The sequence below is a fragment of the Apodemus sylvaticus genome, chromosome 3, assembly GCF_947179515.1.
Source record: "Apodemus sylvaticus chromosome 3, mApoSyl1.1, whole genome shotgun sequence".
NCBI lineage: Eukaryota > Metazoa > Chordata > Mammalia > Rodentia > Muridae > Apodemus > Apodemus sylvaticus.
Genome location: NC_067474.1, coordinates 62759943 through 62776560, shown reverse-complemented (window position 1 = coordinate 62776560; position 16618 = coordinate 62759943). Strand labels below are relative to the sequence as shown.

Sequence of the window (16618 nt, the reverse complement as noted above, 5' to 3'; positions counted from 1 at the left end):
CTGCACCTCTTGGATAATCCTTAGTCTGTCTTTATTCAGTGAAACTTGTATAAATAAAGAAGGACCCGGTGGATAGTAAGTCCGAGCCACAGAAGTGGTGTGATTGCCAGACAGCCAACCTGCTAAATTCCCCTTATCATTGCCCGACTCTCTCCCTCCCCTTGCTGACTCTTTAAGACCCTGGATGGGGGAGGGGGAACACACACACCCATGCAGCCACCGACCTTTCCTCACTTCCCAGTGGTACATATTTTGTACTAAAGTCCTTGAAACGCTTGAGGAATGCCTTGCCCTGGACTTTTAAGTTTCCAGTTCATTTTCTTCTTTCTTCACAGCGAGGAAGTGCCACTCAACAGCTTGACAATGGTCCAGTTGATAGCCACACCTTCAAATGCCCTTGCTGATGAGCCTGTGTCCATCCGAGCAATAGGCCTGCTTCCATATCAGATAGTGACCATCATGGCAACAGTGAAAGATGAGAAAGACAATCTATTCCAATCCAAAGCCTTCTACAAGGCTAATGAGGCTGGTGAAGTTGACCTGGAGCAGGCATCAGCCTTGGGGGGTGACTACGTAGGGGTCCACCCAATGGGCCTCTTTTGGTCTCTGAAACCCAAGAAGGCTTTCCAGAGGCTGATCAAGAAAGACGTGATGAACACCCCCCTTTGCATCTCTCTGGACCTGTACGACCGTGTCTACTTGCAAGATTCAGTCAGAATTCCACCCAAGGACAGCCAGATAGTTCAGCGCTGGTTTGTTAGCCCTGGGGTTAAGCGGGAGCAGGTCCGAGAAGGTCGAGTTCGGGGAGCCCTTTTTCTCCCTCCAGGTGAGAATATCTTTGTTGATACAGAACATAAATTCTTAAAAGTTTTTTCTTTCCTACTTGTGAGCTTTTTTTGCTATAGGAATTTTTGCATGATCATGGGTATGTAAGTATATGAAATTGGTATAGAGATCAGTTACTGATAATGTATAGAACGTAATTTTAAAATTATTCTTTGGTATACATATAACTGTACCATTTGTTAGAGAAGAAAGCAGATTTGCAAACTGATAAGATAAATGGTATCACCCATTTTTCCAAATAGAATTAGGCTTTGGTTGAATACTTGAGATTGCAGGGTATGGATAGATATCTTCAGTTTTTCAGGATTGGCTGAGATTTTGGTTTCATAACTGTCAATGCTATGAAATCTGCTTCACATAAATATGTAGTACCACATTGTACCAGGACGTTTAGGGACATTTAAAAACCTGTCAAAAATTCTACCCCTTGCTCTAAGTCCAAGTTCACTCAATGAGATTTTATCAAACTCAAGTCAGTAAGGCAAAGGGCAATTTGATACATTAACACAATAATACAACATGAAGATTGACTAATTTGATAGATGCTGAAGAATGGTGGCTGAAACACTCCAGAAGCTGTCATGCGTTCTGTAATGAAACCATGTGTCTATTTGAACAAAGAACAGTCTGTTGTGCTGTAAAAGCACTGTGGTCCAATACATACAACAAATAAACTTGAATCTGAGCCCAGCTGTTGGAGGTAGCAAAGATTGATGGCGAGTGCTTTTCTGGCACCTGTGGAGACAAGCGGGTCTGCTGTGCAGTCAGAACCAGGGCAAAGGGAAGTCCCGTGGGCCCCAGCAGACCTTGGAACCACTACTCATTTTATTTTGAATTAAATTTTGGTCACTGCATGTTCAAATGATTTCTTATAGTCAGCTTTCTCCCATATTCACTTATGTGAGCCCAAATGGATTTGTAACTCACAAGAATGAGAGTCACAAATCCATATGGGCTCATATGGAGTAAGAAGCTATGATATAAGTTAACAATTTGGATGAAATAAATGTGTACTGTCATGTGGGTGTGTGCATAGCATGCACACATGCGTGAGTGTCTATGAACGTGTACCACTGTGTGCTCATACATACCTCATTGTGCTGCCTTTGCTTTAACTGTCATATTTAGCTTTCTTTTGATCCAATTTGTTGTTTCTTTTTTTTCTTTTCTGCTAGGGAAAGGTCCTTTCCCAGGAATTATTGATCTGTTCGGGTTCATTGGTGGTCTAGTTGAGTTCCGTGCCAGTCTTTTGGCTTCCCATGGCTTTGCAGTGCTGGCATTAGCGTATTTTGCCTATGAAGACCTGCCTAAGACACTACTAGAGGCACCCACAGACTTGGGCTATTTTGAAGAAGCTGCCAACTTCCTACTTGCTCACCCCAAGGTATTTAAAAAACTTTTCATTTCGTCTTGTGAAATCATAGGAAAGACCAAGCACAGATATCTGGTCTAACCTGTGCAGTCTTGGGCAGAGCACATTGCACGTTTTAAGAATGAAAGAATTGTTAAGTTGGTTACTTGTCAGAGTCCAGCCTCGACACAGGATTGGAGTTCTCAGTGAAGCAGGGATATCTGGAAGGCGCATAATAAATATACACAGACTACTTTTTGGGTACAAGCTGACAGGCAATTTTTCAAGGCTTAAAGTTTCTCTCTCTTCTCTCTCATTCTCTGCTCTCTTTCTCTCTTGCTCATTCACTCGCAGCTTGAGGCTGCACACACTCTGCATTCCCCCGCACACTCTGCTCTTCTCCTGTGTGCTTTTCTTTTCTTGCACTCTCACACTCATACATACCTCTGTGCGGTCCCCTTTCACTCACACACACTCCTCACACGCACCTCACACACACACCACGTGCACCCTCCTTTCACTCACACACACACTCCTCACACGCACCTCACACACACACCACATGTACTCTCTACTCACTCTCACACACACTCCTCACACACACCTCACACACACACCACATGCACTCTCCACTCACTCACACACACACTCTCCATACTCATCTCACATTCTCTCTTCACACACACCTCACATTCTCTCCTCCCTCACTCTTCACATGCTCTCCTCATGCTCTCTGCATTCGCTCTCTCACTTGTTCTTCACACGCTTGCTCACTCCTCGATCACTCCTCCCTTACTCCTCGCTCTCTACATGCTCTCTACATGCTCTCTATAGGCTCTCTTGCCTTCTTCTTGCCCCAGTCTTTTTTTTTTTTCCTTAACTATTTCTTTTTTTTTTCTTTTTTTTATTCGATATAATTTATTTACATTTCAAATGATTTCCCCTTTTCTAGCCCCCCCACTCCCCAAAAGTCCCGTAAGCCCCCTTCTCTTCCCCTGTCCTCCCTCCCACCCCTTCCCAGTTCCCCGTTCTGGTTTTGCCAAATACTGTTTCACTGAGTCTTTCCAGAACCAGGGACCACTCCTGCTTTCTTCTTGTATCTCATTTGATGTGTGAATTATGTTTTGGGTATTCCAGTTTTCTAGGTTAATAACCACTTATTAGTGAGTGCATACCATGATTCACCTTTTGAGTCTGGGTTACCTCACTTAGTATGATGTTCTCTAGCTCCATCCATTTGCCTAAGAATTTCATGAATTCATTGTTTCTAATGGCTGAATAGTACTCCATTGTGTAGATATACCACATTTTTTGTATCCACTCTTCTGTTGAGGGATACCTGGGTTCTTTCCAGCATCTGGCAATTATAAATAGGGCTGCTATGAACATAGTAGAGCATGTATCCTTATTACATGGTGGGGAATCCTCTGGGTATATGCCCAAGAGTGGTATAGCAGGATCTTCTGGAAGTGAGGTGCCCAGTTTTCGGAGGAACCGCCAGACTGATTTCCAGAGTGGTTGTACCAATTTGCAACCCCACCAGCAGTGGAGGAGTGTTCCTCTTTCTCCGCACCCTCTCCAACACCTGTTGTCTCCTGAATTTTTAATCTTAGCCATTCTGACTGGTGTAAGATGAAATCTTAGGGTTGTTTTGATTTGCATTTCCCTAATGACTAATGAAGTTGAGCATTTTTTAAGATGCTTCTCCGCCATCCGAAGTTCTTCAGGTGAGAATTCTTTGTTTAACTCTGTACCCCATTTTTTAATAGGGTTGTTTGGTTGTCTGGAGTCTAACTTCTTGAGTTCTTTATATATATTGGATATTAGCCCTCTATCTGATGTAGGATTGGTGAAGATCTTTTCCCAATTTGTTGGTTGCCGATCTGTCCTCTTGATGGTGTCCTTTGCCTTACAGAAACTCTGTAACCTTATGAGGTCCCATTTGTCAATTCTTGCTCTTAGAGCATACGCTATTGGTGTTCTGTTCAGAAACTTTCTCCCTGTACCGATGTCCTCAAGGGTCTTCCCCAGTTTCTTTTCTATTAGATTCAGAGTGTCTGGCTTTATGTTGAGGTCCTTGATCCATTTGGATTTGAGCTTAGTACAAGGAGACAAGGATGGATCAATTCGCATTCTTCTGCATGCTGACCTCCAGTTGAACCAGCACCATTTGTTGAAAAGGCTATCTTTTTTCCATTGGATGTTTTCAGCCTCTTTGTCGAGGATCAAGTGGCCATAGGTATGTGGGTTCATTTCTGGATCTTCAATCCTGTTCCATTGATCCTCCTGCCTGTCACTGTACCAATACCATGCAGTTTTTAACACTATTGCTCTGTAGTATTGCTTGAGGTCAGGGATACTGATTCCCCCAGATTTTCTTTTGTTGCTGAGAATAGTTTTAGCTATCCTGGGTTTTTTGTTGTTCCAGATGAATTTGATAATTGCTCTTTCTAACTCTGTGAAGAATTGAGTTGGGATTTTGATGGGTATTGCATTGAATCTGTATAGTGCTTTAGGCAAAATGGCCATTTTAACTATATTGATTCTACCAATCCATGAGCATGGGAGGTTTTCCCATTTTTTTGAGGTCTTCTTCCATTTCCTTCTTCAGAGTCTTGAAGTTCTTGTCATACAGATCTTTCGCATGTTTGGTAAGAGTCACCCCAAGATACTTTATACTGTTTGTGGCTATTGTGAAGGGGGTCATTTCCCTAATTTCTTTCTCAGCCTGCTTATCCTTTGAGTATAGGAAGGCCACTGATTTGCTTGAGTTGATTTTATAACCTGCCACTTTGCTGAAGTTGTTTATCAGCTGTAGGAGCTCTCTAGTGGAGTTCTTTGGGTCACTTAGGTAGACGATCATGTCGTCTGCAAATAATGATAGTTTGACTTCCTCCTTTCCAATTTGTATCCCTTTGACCTCCTTATGTTGTCGAATTGCCCGAGCTAGTACCTCAAGTACAATATTGAAAAGATAAGGAGAAAGGGGGCAGCCTTGTCTGGTCCCTGATTTCAGTGGGATTGCTTCAAGTTTCTCTCCGTTTAGTTTGATGCTGGCTACCGGTTTGCTGTATATTGCTTTTACTATGTTTAGGTATGGGCCTTGAATTCCTGTTCTCTCCAAGACTTTAAGCATGAAAGGATGCTGAATTTTGTCAAATGCTTTTTCAGCATCCAATGAAATGACCATGTGGTTTTGTTCTTTGAGTTTGTTTATGTAGTGGATTGTATTGATGGATTTCCGTATATTGAACCAACCCTGCATTCCCGGGATAAAGCCTACTTGATCATGGTGGATGATCGTTTTGATGTGTTCTTGGATTCGGTTGGCAAGAATTTTATTGAGTATTTTTGCATCGATGTTCATAAGGGAAATTGGTCTGAAGTTCTCTTTCTTTGTTGGATCTTTGTGTGGCTTTGGTATTAGCGTAATTGTGGCTTCGTAGAAGGAATTGGGTAGTGGTCCTTCTGTTTCTATTTTGTGGAATAGTTTGAAGAGTATTGGTGTTAACTCTTCTTTGAAGGTCTGGTAGAATTCTGCACTGAAACCATCTGGTCCTGTGCTTTTTTTGGTTGGAAGACTTTCTATGACTCCTTCTATTTCTTTAGGCTTTATGGGACTGTTCAGATGGTCTAGTTGGTCCTGATTTAATTTTGGTATTTGGTATCTGTCAAGGAAATTGTCCATTTCCTCCAGATTCTCCAGTTGTGTTGAGTACAGGCTCTTGTAGTAGGATCTGATGATTTTTTGGATTTCCTCAGTTTCCGTTGTTATGTCTCCCTTTTCATTTCTAAGTTTGTTAATTTGGATACTTTCTCTGTGCCCTTTGGTCAGTCTGGCTAAGGGTTTATCTATCTTGTTGATTTTCTCAAAGAACCAGCTCCTGGTTTTGTTGATTTTTTGTATGGTTCTCTTTGTTTCTACTTGATTGATTTCGGCCCTGAGTTTGATGATTTCCTGCCTTCTACTCCTCCTGGGTGAAATAGCTTCTTTTTGTTCTAGGGCTTTCAGGTGTGTCATTAAGTTGGTAATGTATGCTCTCTCCATTTTCTTTTTGGAGGCACTCAGGGCTATGAGTTTTCCTCTTAGCACTGCTTTCATTGTGTCCCATAGATTTGGGTATGTTGTGTTTTCATTTTCATTGTGTTCTAAAAAGTCTTTAATTTCTTTCTTTATTTCTTCCTTGACCAAGGTATCATTGAGTAGAGTATTGTTCAATTTCCACGTGTATGTGGGTTTTCTGTTGTTTCTGTTGCTATTGAAGACCACTTTTATTCCATAGTGATCAGATAGGAGGCATGGGATTAGTTCGATCTTCTTATATTTGTTGAGGTCTGTCTTGTGACCAATTATATGGTCGATTTTGGAGAAGGTACCATGAGGTGCTGAAAAAAAGGTATATTCTTTTGTTTTAGGATAGAATGTTCTATATATATCAGTTAAATCTAATTGGTCCAAAGCTTCAATTAGTTTCATTGTGTCCTTGTTTAGTTTCTGTTTTCCTGATCGGTCCATTGAGGAAAGTGCAGTGTTGAAGTCACCCACAATTATTGTGTTAGGTGCAATGTGTGCTTTGAGTTTTAATAGAGTTTCTTTTATGAAAGAGGGTGCCCTTGCATTTGGAGCATAGATGTTCAGGATTGAGAGTTCTTCTTGTTGTATTTTTCCTTTGACCAGCAAGAAGTGTCCCTCAGAGTCTCTTTTGATGACTTTGGGTTGAAAGTCAATTTTATCTGATATTAAAATGGCTACTCCAGCTTGTTTCCTGAGACCATTTGCTTGTAAAATTGTCTTCCAGCCTTTTACTCTAAGGTAGTGTTTGTCTTTGACCCTGAGGTGTGTTTCCTGTAAGCAGCAAAATGTAGGGTCCTGTTTACGTATCCAGTCAGTTAGTCTGTGTCTTTTTATTGGGGCATTGAATCCATTGATGTTAAGAGATATTAAGGAATAGTGATTGTTACTTCCTATCATTTTTGACGTTATTTTTTAAATTTCATTGCTTAACTTCTTTTGGGTTTGATGAAAGGTTACTATCTTGCTTTTTTCAGGGTGAAGTTTCCCTCCTTGTATTGGTGTTGTCCTCCTATTATCCTTTTTAGGGCTGGGTTTGTGGATAGATATTGGGTGAACTTGGTTTTGTCGTGAAATATCTTAGTTTCTCCATCTATGGTGATTGAGAGTTTTGCTGGATATAGTAGTTTTGGTTGGCATTTGTGTTCTCTTAGAGTCTGCATGAGATCTGCCCAGGACCTTCTAGCCTTCATAGTCTCAGGTGAAAAGTCTGCTGTGATTCTGATAGGTCTTCCTTTATATGTTACTTGGCCTTTTTCTCTTACTGCCTTTAATATTCTTTCTTTGTTTAGAACATTTGGTGTTTTGATTATTATGTGACGGGAAGTATTTCTGTTCTGGTCCAGTCTGTTTGGAGTTCTGTAGGCTTCTTGTATATTCATGGGCATCTCTCTCTTTAGGTTAGGGAAGTTTTCTTCCATAATTTTATTGAAGATATTTGCTGGCCCTTTAAGTTGTAAATCTTCACTCTCATCTATGCCTATAATCCTTAGGTTTGGTCTTCTCATTGTGTCCTGGATTTCCTGGATATTTTGGGTTACAAGCTTTTTGCATTTTGCATTTTCTTTAACTGTTGAGTCCATGGTTTCTATGGAATCTTCAGCATCTGAGATTCTTTCTTCTATTTCTTGTATTCTGTTGTTGATATTTGCATCTCTGTCCCCTGATTTCTTCCCAAGGCTTTCTATCTCCAAAGTTGTCTCCTTTTGAGTTTTCTTAGTTGTTTCTACTTCTGATTTTAGATCCTGGATGGTTTTGCTTAGCTCCTTCACTTGCTTGTTTGTGCTTTCCTGTAATTCTTTAAGAGATTTTTGTGTTTTTTATTTCATGACCTCAGCCTGTTGACCAAAGTTCTCCTGTATTTCTTTAAGAGATTTTTGTGTTTCGTCTTTCATGACCTCAGCCTGTTGACCAAAGTTCTCCTGTATTTCTTTAAGTGTTTTTTGCATTTCCTCCTTGTTGGCTTTTGTATTCTACTGGATTTCTTTCAATGATTTTTGTGTTTCCCTTGCAAGGGCTTCTAACTTTTGATCCATTTTCTCCTGAATGTCCTTCATGTGTTCCTGTACCAGCATCATGACCAGTGATTTTAAATCCAAATCTTGTTTTACTGGTGTGATGGGGTATCCAGGACTTGCTGGTAGAGGAGAATTGGGTTCAGATGTTGCCATATTGCCTTGATTTCTGTTAGTGACGTTCCTGCGTTTGCCTTTTGCCATCTAGCTCTCACTGGTGTTACTTGGTCTTGTCAGTGCTGGACTCACCAGTGCAAGCTGCCCCTTCCCCGTTGGCCTCTGGTGCACAGCTTACACTCTGCACTGCCTGTAGACAGGGTGCTGTTGTCCAGGCTGTTCAGATCCCGAAGCAGGCACCTGAAGGCTCCCGCTGGGGCCCGCAGGATTTATTGGAGCACACCGACTTCTCCCAGCTGGCCGCCCGGAAGCCCCCACTAGCCGCTTGAGGGACCTGGAGATGTGGCGGCCACCCAGGCTGATCTGAAGCAGAGAGAGTTGACCTGAGGGCTTCTGCCTGAGGCCTTGCCCCAGATTGTGTCTGTGGGCCAGATGGAACCCGTGTGCACCCCCAGGGAGCTCCGAAGGTGTATGTTGCTGTGACCTCCCCTGTGTTCCGCTCACTCCGCTGGGCAGCCGATTTCCCCAACCGGGCTGGCGCACACTAGGTTAGCCTTGTCGCCCGGGCCCTGAGTCCAGGCAAAAGCCTGGGAGGCCAAGGTCCGAGCAAAGTTCCCCTAGGGCTATGACTGTTATTTGGGTCCGCCAGGTGACCCGGATGGCGGGCGTGCGCGTCTGCGCTCCCCGAAAGCACCGGGAGAGTCTGTTGTGCTAATAACCTCCTGGGCGGGTTGACACACAGATGGCCCACCAAGCCGCCCAGTTCTTGGGGTCAGTCCTGTGCCTTTTGGGGCCTAGACCCCCGTTTTGTTAGCCTCAGGCTACGCTTGTTAGCAGTCTCTGCCCTCCCGAGCACTCTGGCTCCTGTAGGCAAAATGGCGGCGCGTGCGCCGGCCGGGGCAAAAAAAAAAAAAAACTCCTGGCTGGGTTGGCGCCCCGATGGCCACTCGAACAGCCCAGGGCCTGGGTGCAGGCCAACGCCTGTCAGGCTCAGACCCCTGCGGTGTTGGGCCTAGGATTATGTTTGTGTACCTCAGTCTGACCGATCTCTGGAGCCCGGAATCAAGATGGAGGTGAGTCTCTCCTGACTGGCGGGAAGCCGAGTTCTGAAGTGGCTTCCGTGCAGCGAAAGGCTCCGCAGAACCGCAGCTGCTTGCCGCCCGGCTGGTCAGCGAAGGTCAGTGGTCGTGGGTGCAGGGCCTAACTGGACCCTGTGTCGCCTTGGTTCCACCGCTGATGGCCCTTCAGCTGGACCAGCTACTGCTACCGCTGCCGCCGCCGCTGCCGCCGCCGCCCCCTCTCGCCCCAGTCTTTTATTGCTACTCCAAAAGCAGATAAAAAAGACATTGTATAATTGTTGCCAAATCAAATTCAAAAGAATAACCAAGTCCCACAAAGAATCAAGAATTATAATTGTTCCCCAAAGTTTCAGGCTTCCATATTATTAGGCCTATAGCCAAAATAATAATTATCATTACCAAAGTTATCATTATTTAAACTTAACTTTTAACTCATTATACTTCAGAGTTCAGAGCTCAGAGGCCAGTTCCTTGCATTTCCTTGTAAAGCTCTAATGATAACTGACATGGGCAAAACTGCCAGGCAGTGGCCAGAAACAATCAAGTTAACCCTTAACTCCATAGTTCCCCTAGATTTCTGCTTCTGCACATTGCACACAATGACTCTCCTAAGAGTCCCAGTGATTCAACTTAGTTTAACTAATATAAGATTATATATATTCTATACTTGCTTATCCAGGAACCACTCTCAAAAGTTGTACAAAACTTATTTCATAACTTTAATAGTTTTTTTTTTCTTTCTTTGGGGTCCCAAGTTTGGCTCTAATTCATTTTCTAATAATTTCTTCAAACTTTCTTTGCAAGTCAAGCATTAATCTGGAACTACCATTGTGCAGTTATTGCATTGTTTCCAAGATGAGAGCACACAGCATGCACCTGGGCCATTAGGGCTGTGCTGTGCTGTGCCCCATGCCTCAATTTTTAATTGTTTAAGAATCATTACATCAGGGAACATCTAGTTTCACAGAATTCACCAGAGAAGAAGGAGAAAGAAGCAAGAAAGTCAGATAGAATAATTATGCACACCAAGGCCAACTGAATCACGCACAAATGAAATCTATACAGCCGTTGTTGTCCAGGGCTAAGGTTAGGAGAAATGGGAACAACTGTTGTTACAAAGAGCTGCCGCAAGCTACTGAGATGTCTCCATCCAGACCTACTGCAGTCAGTCCCTTATTTCAGAGGGTGGGTCCCCTGGAGGGAAGTCTCTCCTGCCTCTCTGGGTCCCAGACACCATCCTTCTCTATAAGGAGCTGCTGCGGGCTTCTGAGATGTCTTCATCCTGGTCTACTGCAGGAAGTTCCTGTCATTGTTTGCTGTCCCCAGTAGTTTCTGATGACTGTTTTACTAGCACACCAAAGACAAAAAAATACAGAGTGCACACATTGTGACTGTCCTCACTGGGAAAAGCCAAGACCTATTAGATTTGAAGCTCTTGCAATATATTCACGTGGCCCTTCAATGTTCTATCAGCTACTGATCCTAAATCCTGAACTTAGTAAGTTTTTATAAATCAGCAATGATCTCAACATGGTTCTTTCTCCCAAAGTATTGATATTTGTGCTAGTGACCAAATTTGTGCTAGTACTTCCCTAGTGCATGGGATTACAACAGTGCATCACCACTCTTGCCTGCCTTTTAAACATAGATCCAAGGACTCCTCATGTTTGCCCAGCAAACACTCTCCCCTGAGCCATCTTCAAACTCCAAATACCTTCCTCTAGTGAAGTTAAGAATGTACTTCTTTAGAAGCCTAACTGCCTCTGCTCTTGTCTTGCTCATTCAATGTCGCTGGGTTCTAATTACATTTTTAGAACTTTACTTGAAAATGTTTTTATTTATTTATTTATTTATCTAAAGACAGGGTATTTCTATGTAGCCTAGGCTAGTCTAAATAGTGTAACGACTCTGGAGTCAAGGGCTGGGCGTGCATTAGAGAAAAGGTTGGAATTGGTGTGGGGATAAAAGCATCAGTTAAGGATTGCTGGGAAAGGGTGGGGATGGGGAGACAGAATTCTCCTGACTTTCTTCTTTTTACATTCATCCCAATTCCATTAGAAGGAAATGAAACAAATTAAAAGACTAGGACATACATTCATCTGAACTCAAAATCTCTGGCCTCAGTTTCCCTGGTGTTGCGACTATAGGACTGTGCCACGACACCTATCTCTATAACTCTGCTTTTCATGAAGTTATATTTTGATTGTTTAAAGGTGGGAGATGCAGTTGCTCCCTCAAGTCGGTAAAGCTCAGAGAAGGTATTATTAAATTGGAAGTCTCTAGAACTCGCAAGCTAGAAGCCCTGAGTGCCAGAGTTTGACTGTTTTGACTGCCTGAGCTTCTTCCCAGAGGGAGTATGTGAACTGTTTTTCCTTTGCTTTTTATTTAAGATCCAACAGCCAGGAATTGGTGTGATCTCCGTGAGCAAAGGAGGAGAGATCGGGCTGGCCATGGCCTGTTATCTGAAGCAGGTGGTTGCCACCGTCTGCATAAATGGCCCCAGCATTGTCTCAGACATTCCACTAAAATACCGGGATCTGGTGATGACCCCCATCCGACAGACTCTAGAACGGGCCCGAATCCATGTTTCAGGGGCTTTGTGCTACCGCCACTGTACAGATGATCTCCAGATTAAGCTGAACCCACAGAGTATACTTCCGGTGGAAAAGGCCCAAGGGAAGATACTCTTCATTGTGGGAGAGAATGATGAATGCTTGGATAGCAAGTCGCATGCACAGAGGGCCATGGATCAGCTCCGGAGACACGGGAGAAGCAATGGAAGGATGCTGGCGTACCCTGGAGCAGGCCACCTCATAGAGACGCCTTACTCTCCCTTCTGCCTTGCCTCCTGGATGTCTGTCTTGGGTAGACCCCTGCTTTGGGGAGGAGATCCCATTGCTCACACAGCAGCCCAGGAACACTCTTGGAGAGAGATCCAAAAGTTCTTCAGGCAACACCTCCCTCAGTCCGGAAGCAAACTCTAAATAGTGTAACGACTCTGGAGTCAAGGGCTGGGAGTGCATTAGAGAAAAGGTTGGAATTGGTGCGGGGATAAAAGCATCAGTTAAGGATTGCTGGGAAAGGGTGGGGATGGGGAGAGAATTCTCCTGGCTTTCTTCTTCTCACATTCATCCCAATTCCATTAGAAGGAAATGAAACAAATTAAAAGACTAGGACATACATTCATCTGAGGTGTCTGAATTTGTTTGTAGTTTGAATTTTTTTCTTTTTTAAAATCAGCAGATCTTCTCTTATTTATTTATTTTTTTTACAGTCCAGATTTTATCCCACTCCGGTTCCACCCTCTGACTGTCCCACATCTCATATCCCCATCCCCCCCCCCCCCACTCCACCAGACCTCCCTTTTCCCTGGGGCCTCCAGTTACTTGAGGGTTAGGTGCATCTTCTCTGACTGAGTCCCGACCCAGCAGTCCTCTGCTGTACACGTGTTGAGGGCTTCATATCAACTGGTGTGTGCTGCCTGGTTGGTGGCCCAGTGTCTGAGAGATCTCAGGAGTCCAAGTTAGTTGAGACAGCTGGTCCTCCTACAGGGTTGCCCTCCTCCTCGGCTTCTTCCAGCTTTTCCCTAATTAAACCACAAGGATCAGCAGCTTCTGTCCATCGGTTGGGAGAAAATATCTGTGTCTGACTCTTTCAGCTGCTTGTAGGGTCTTTCAGAGGGCAGTCATGGTAGGCCTGTTTGTAAGCACACCATAGCATCACTAATAGTGTCAGGTCTAGGCTGGATCCTATTTCTGGTCTGTCGCTGGACCTCTTTTTTCTCAGGTTTTTCTTTATTTTTGTCCCTGCAGTTCTTTCAGACAGGAACAATTATGGGTCAGAATTTCTGACTGTGAATGGCCACCCCATCCCTTACTTGATGCCCTGTCTTTCTGCTGGAGGTGGGCGCTACAAGTTCCCTCTTCCCATTGTTGGGCATTTCATCTAAGGTCCCCACTTTGAGTCCTGAGAGTCTCTCACCTCCCAGGTCTTTCGTACATTCTGGAAGGTCACTGCACCTCCTACTTCCCAAGGTTGCCTGTTTCCATTTTTTCTGCTGGTCCTCAGGGCTTCTGTCCTGTCCCCGTGCCCCCCACCCCCACCCAATACCTGAGCATGTTCTCTTCTTCCCCTCCCTGTCCCCTTTCCCACCCAGGTCCCTCTCTCCTCCTTCCTGTGATTGTGATTGCTTTCTTTCCCCTCCCAAGTGGGATTGAGGCATCCTCACTTGGACTTTTTGGTTTTTTAAAATTAATTAATTTATTTTTGCTAATATCCACTTATTAGTGAGTATATACCATGCATGTACTTTGGGGTCTCAGTTACTTTACTCAGGATGATATATTCTAATTCTATCCATTTGCTTGCAAAACTCATTATGTCCTAGTTCTTAATAGGTGAGTAGTATTCCATTGTGCAAATGAACCACATTTTCTGTATCCATTCTTCTGTTGTTGGGCATCTGGGTTCTTTTCCAGCTTATAGTTATCACAAACAAGGCCGCTATGAACATAGTGGAGCATGTGCCCCTGTGTCTTGGTGGGGCATCTTTTGGGTGTGTGCCCTAGAGCCATATAGCAGGATCTTCAGGTAGATCTATTTCCAATTTTCTGAGGAACCTCCAGATTGATTTCCAGAGTGGTTGTACCAGTCTGCAATCCCACCAGAAATGGAGGAATGTTCTGTTTTCTACACATCCTCGACAACATGTGCTGTCACCTGAGGTTTTGATCTTAGACATTCAGATTGGTTTAAGGTAGAATCTCAGGGTTGTTTTGATTTACATTTCCCTGATCACTAAAGGCTGAAAATTTCTTTAAGGGTTTCTCAGCCATTTGAAATTCTCTGTTTTGAATTCTCTGTTTAGTTTATACCCCATTTTTTGATTGGGTTGTTTGGTTTTTTGGTGGTTAGCTTCTTGAGTTCTTTATATATTTTGGATATTAGCCCTCTATCAGATGTAGGGTTAGTAAAGATTTTTTTTCTGAATCTGTAAGTTATGGATTTTCCCTGTAGACTGTGCCCTTCGCCTTACAGAAGCTTTCCATTTTCATGAGGTCCCATTTATCAGTTCTTGATCTTATAGCATGAGCCTTTGGACTCCTGTTTAGGAAATTTCCTCCTGTGCCAATGAGTTAAAGGCTCTAGCCACTTTCTCGTCTATTAGATTGTGTGTATCTGGTTTTATTTCAGGTGCTTGATGCACTTGGACTTGAGCTTTGTGCAAGGTGACAAATATGGATCTATTTTCATTTTTATAAACATAGACTGCCAGTTAGTCCAGTACTAATTTTTTGAAGATGCTTTCTTTTCCCATTGTATATTTTTGGCTTCTTTATTCCTGGGTCTTCAGTTCTGTGTGTGTGTGTGTGTGTGTGTGTGTGTGTATGTGTGTGTATAATTTTTTCTTTTATTTATTAGATTTTTATTTACATTTCAAATGTTATCACCATTCCTTGTTTCCCCTCCAAAAACACCTTATCCTATCCTCCTCCCCACCCTCACAAACCCATCCACTCTGGCTTCCCTGTCCTGGCATTTTCCTATACTGGGGCATCTAGCATTCTCAGGACTGTCTTAGTCAGGGTTTCTATTCCTGCACAAACATCATGACCAAGAAGCAAGTTGGGGAGGAAAGGGTTTATTCAGCTTATACTTCTGCATTGCTGTTCATCACAAAAGGAAGTCAGGACTGGAACTCAAGGAGGGTTGGAAGCAGGAGCTGATGCAGAGGCCATAGAGAGATGCTCCTTACTGGCTTGCTTCCCCTGGCTTGCTCAGCCTGCTCTCTTATAGAACCCAAGAATACCAGCCCAAAGGTATTACTACCCACAAGGGGCCCTTCCCCCTTGATCACTAATTGAGAAAATGCCCCACAGCTGGATCTCATGGAGGCACTTTTCCAACCGAAACTCCTTTCTCTGTGATGACTCCAGCCTGTGTCAAGTTGACACACAAAACCAGCCAGTACACAGGACCAAGGGCCCTTCCTCTCTTTGATGTCCAACCAGTTCATCCTCTGTTACATATGCAGCTATAGTCATGGGTCCCTCCATGTGTACTCTTTGGTTGGTGGTTGGTGGTTGGTTCCTGGGAGTTCTGGGGGTACTGGTTATTTCATATTGTTATTCCTCCTACGCAAGCTCCTTCAGCTAATTGGGTCTTTTCCCTAGCTCCTACATTGGGGACCTTGTGCTCAGTCAGGTGAACTGAGAGCAACCCCCTCTGTATATGTCAGGTACTGATAGAGCCTCTCAGGAGAGAGCTATATCAGGCTCCTGTCAGCAAGCACTTGTTGGCATCCAAAATAGTGTCCGGGTTTGGTGACTGTATATGGGATGGATCACCAGGTGGGGCAGTCTCTGGATGGTTTTCCCTCAGTCTCTGCTCCAAACTTTATCTCTGTATCTTCTCCCATGGGTATTTTGTTCCCCCTTCTACAAAGGACCAAAGTATCCACACTTTTGTCTTCCTTCTTCTTGAGTTTCATTTGGCCTGTGAATTGTACCTTGGATATTCCAAGATTCTGAGCTAATATCCACTTATCAGTGAGTGCATACCATGTATGTTCTTTGGTGATTGGGTTACCTCACTCAGGATGATATTTTCTAGTTCTATACATTTGCCTAAGAATTTCATGAATTCATTGTTTTTAATAGCTGAGTGGAATTCCATTGTGTAAATATATCACATTTTCTGTATCTATTCCTCTGTTGAGGGACATCTGGGTCTTTTCCAGCTTCTGGCTATTATAAATAAGGCTGCTATGAACATAGTGTAGCATGTGTCCTTATTGCATGTTGGAGCATCTTCTGGGTATATGCCCAGGTGTGGTATAGCAAATTAGATACTTGAGAACCAAATAACCCCATTAAAAATGGGGTACAAAGCTAAACAAAGAATTTTCAGCTGAAGATTTCCAAATGTCTGAGAAGCACCTAAAGAAATGCTGAACATCCTTAGTCATCAGGGAAATGCAAATCAATACAACCCTGAGATTCCACCTCACACCAGTCAGAATGCCTAAGATCAATAACTCAGGTGACAGCAGGTGCTGGCAAAGATGTGGAGAAAAAGGAACACTCCTCCATAGCTAATGGAATTGCAAGCTGGTACAACTACTCTGGAAATCAGTTTG

At 43.4% G+C, this 16618-nt stretch overlaps 1 protein-coding gene across 1 annotated transcript; it reads left to right on the top strand.

Moving 5' to 3' along the window:
• The first annotated feature begins 363 nt into the window (after window positions 1–363).
• Window positions 364–12464, top strand: LOC127679896 (acyl-coenzyme A amino acid N-acyltransferase 2-like). Its single transcript, XM_052175477.1, has 3 exons — window positions 364–826; window positions 2022–2230; window positions 11871–12464. The coding sequence occupies exons 1-3, from the start codon at window positions 364–366 to the stop codon at window positions 12462–12464; spliced, it is 1266 nt and encodes a 421-aa protein (XP_052031437.1).
• The last annotated feature ends 4154 nt before the right edge of the window (window positions 12465–16618 follow it).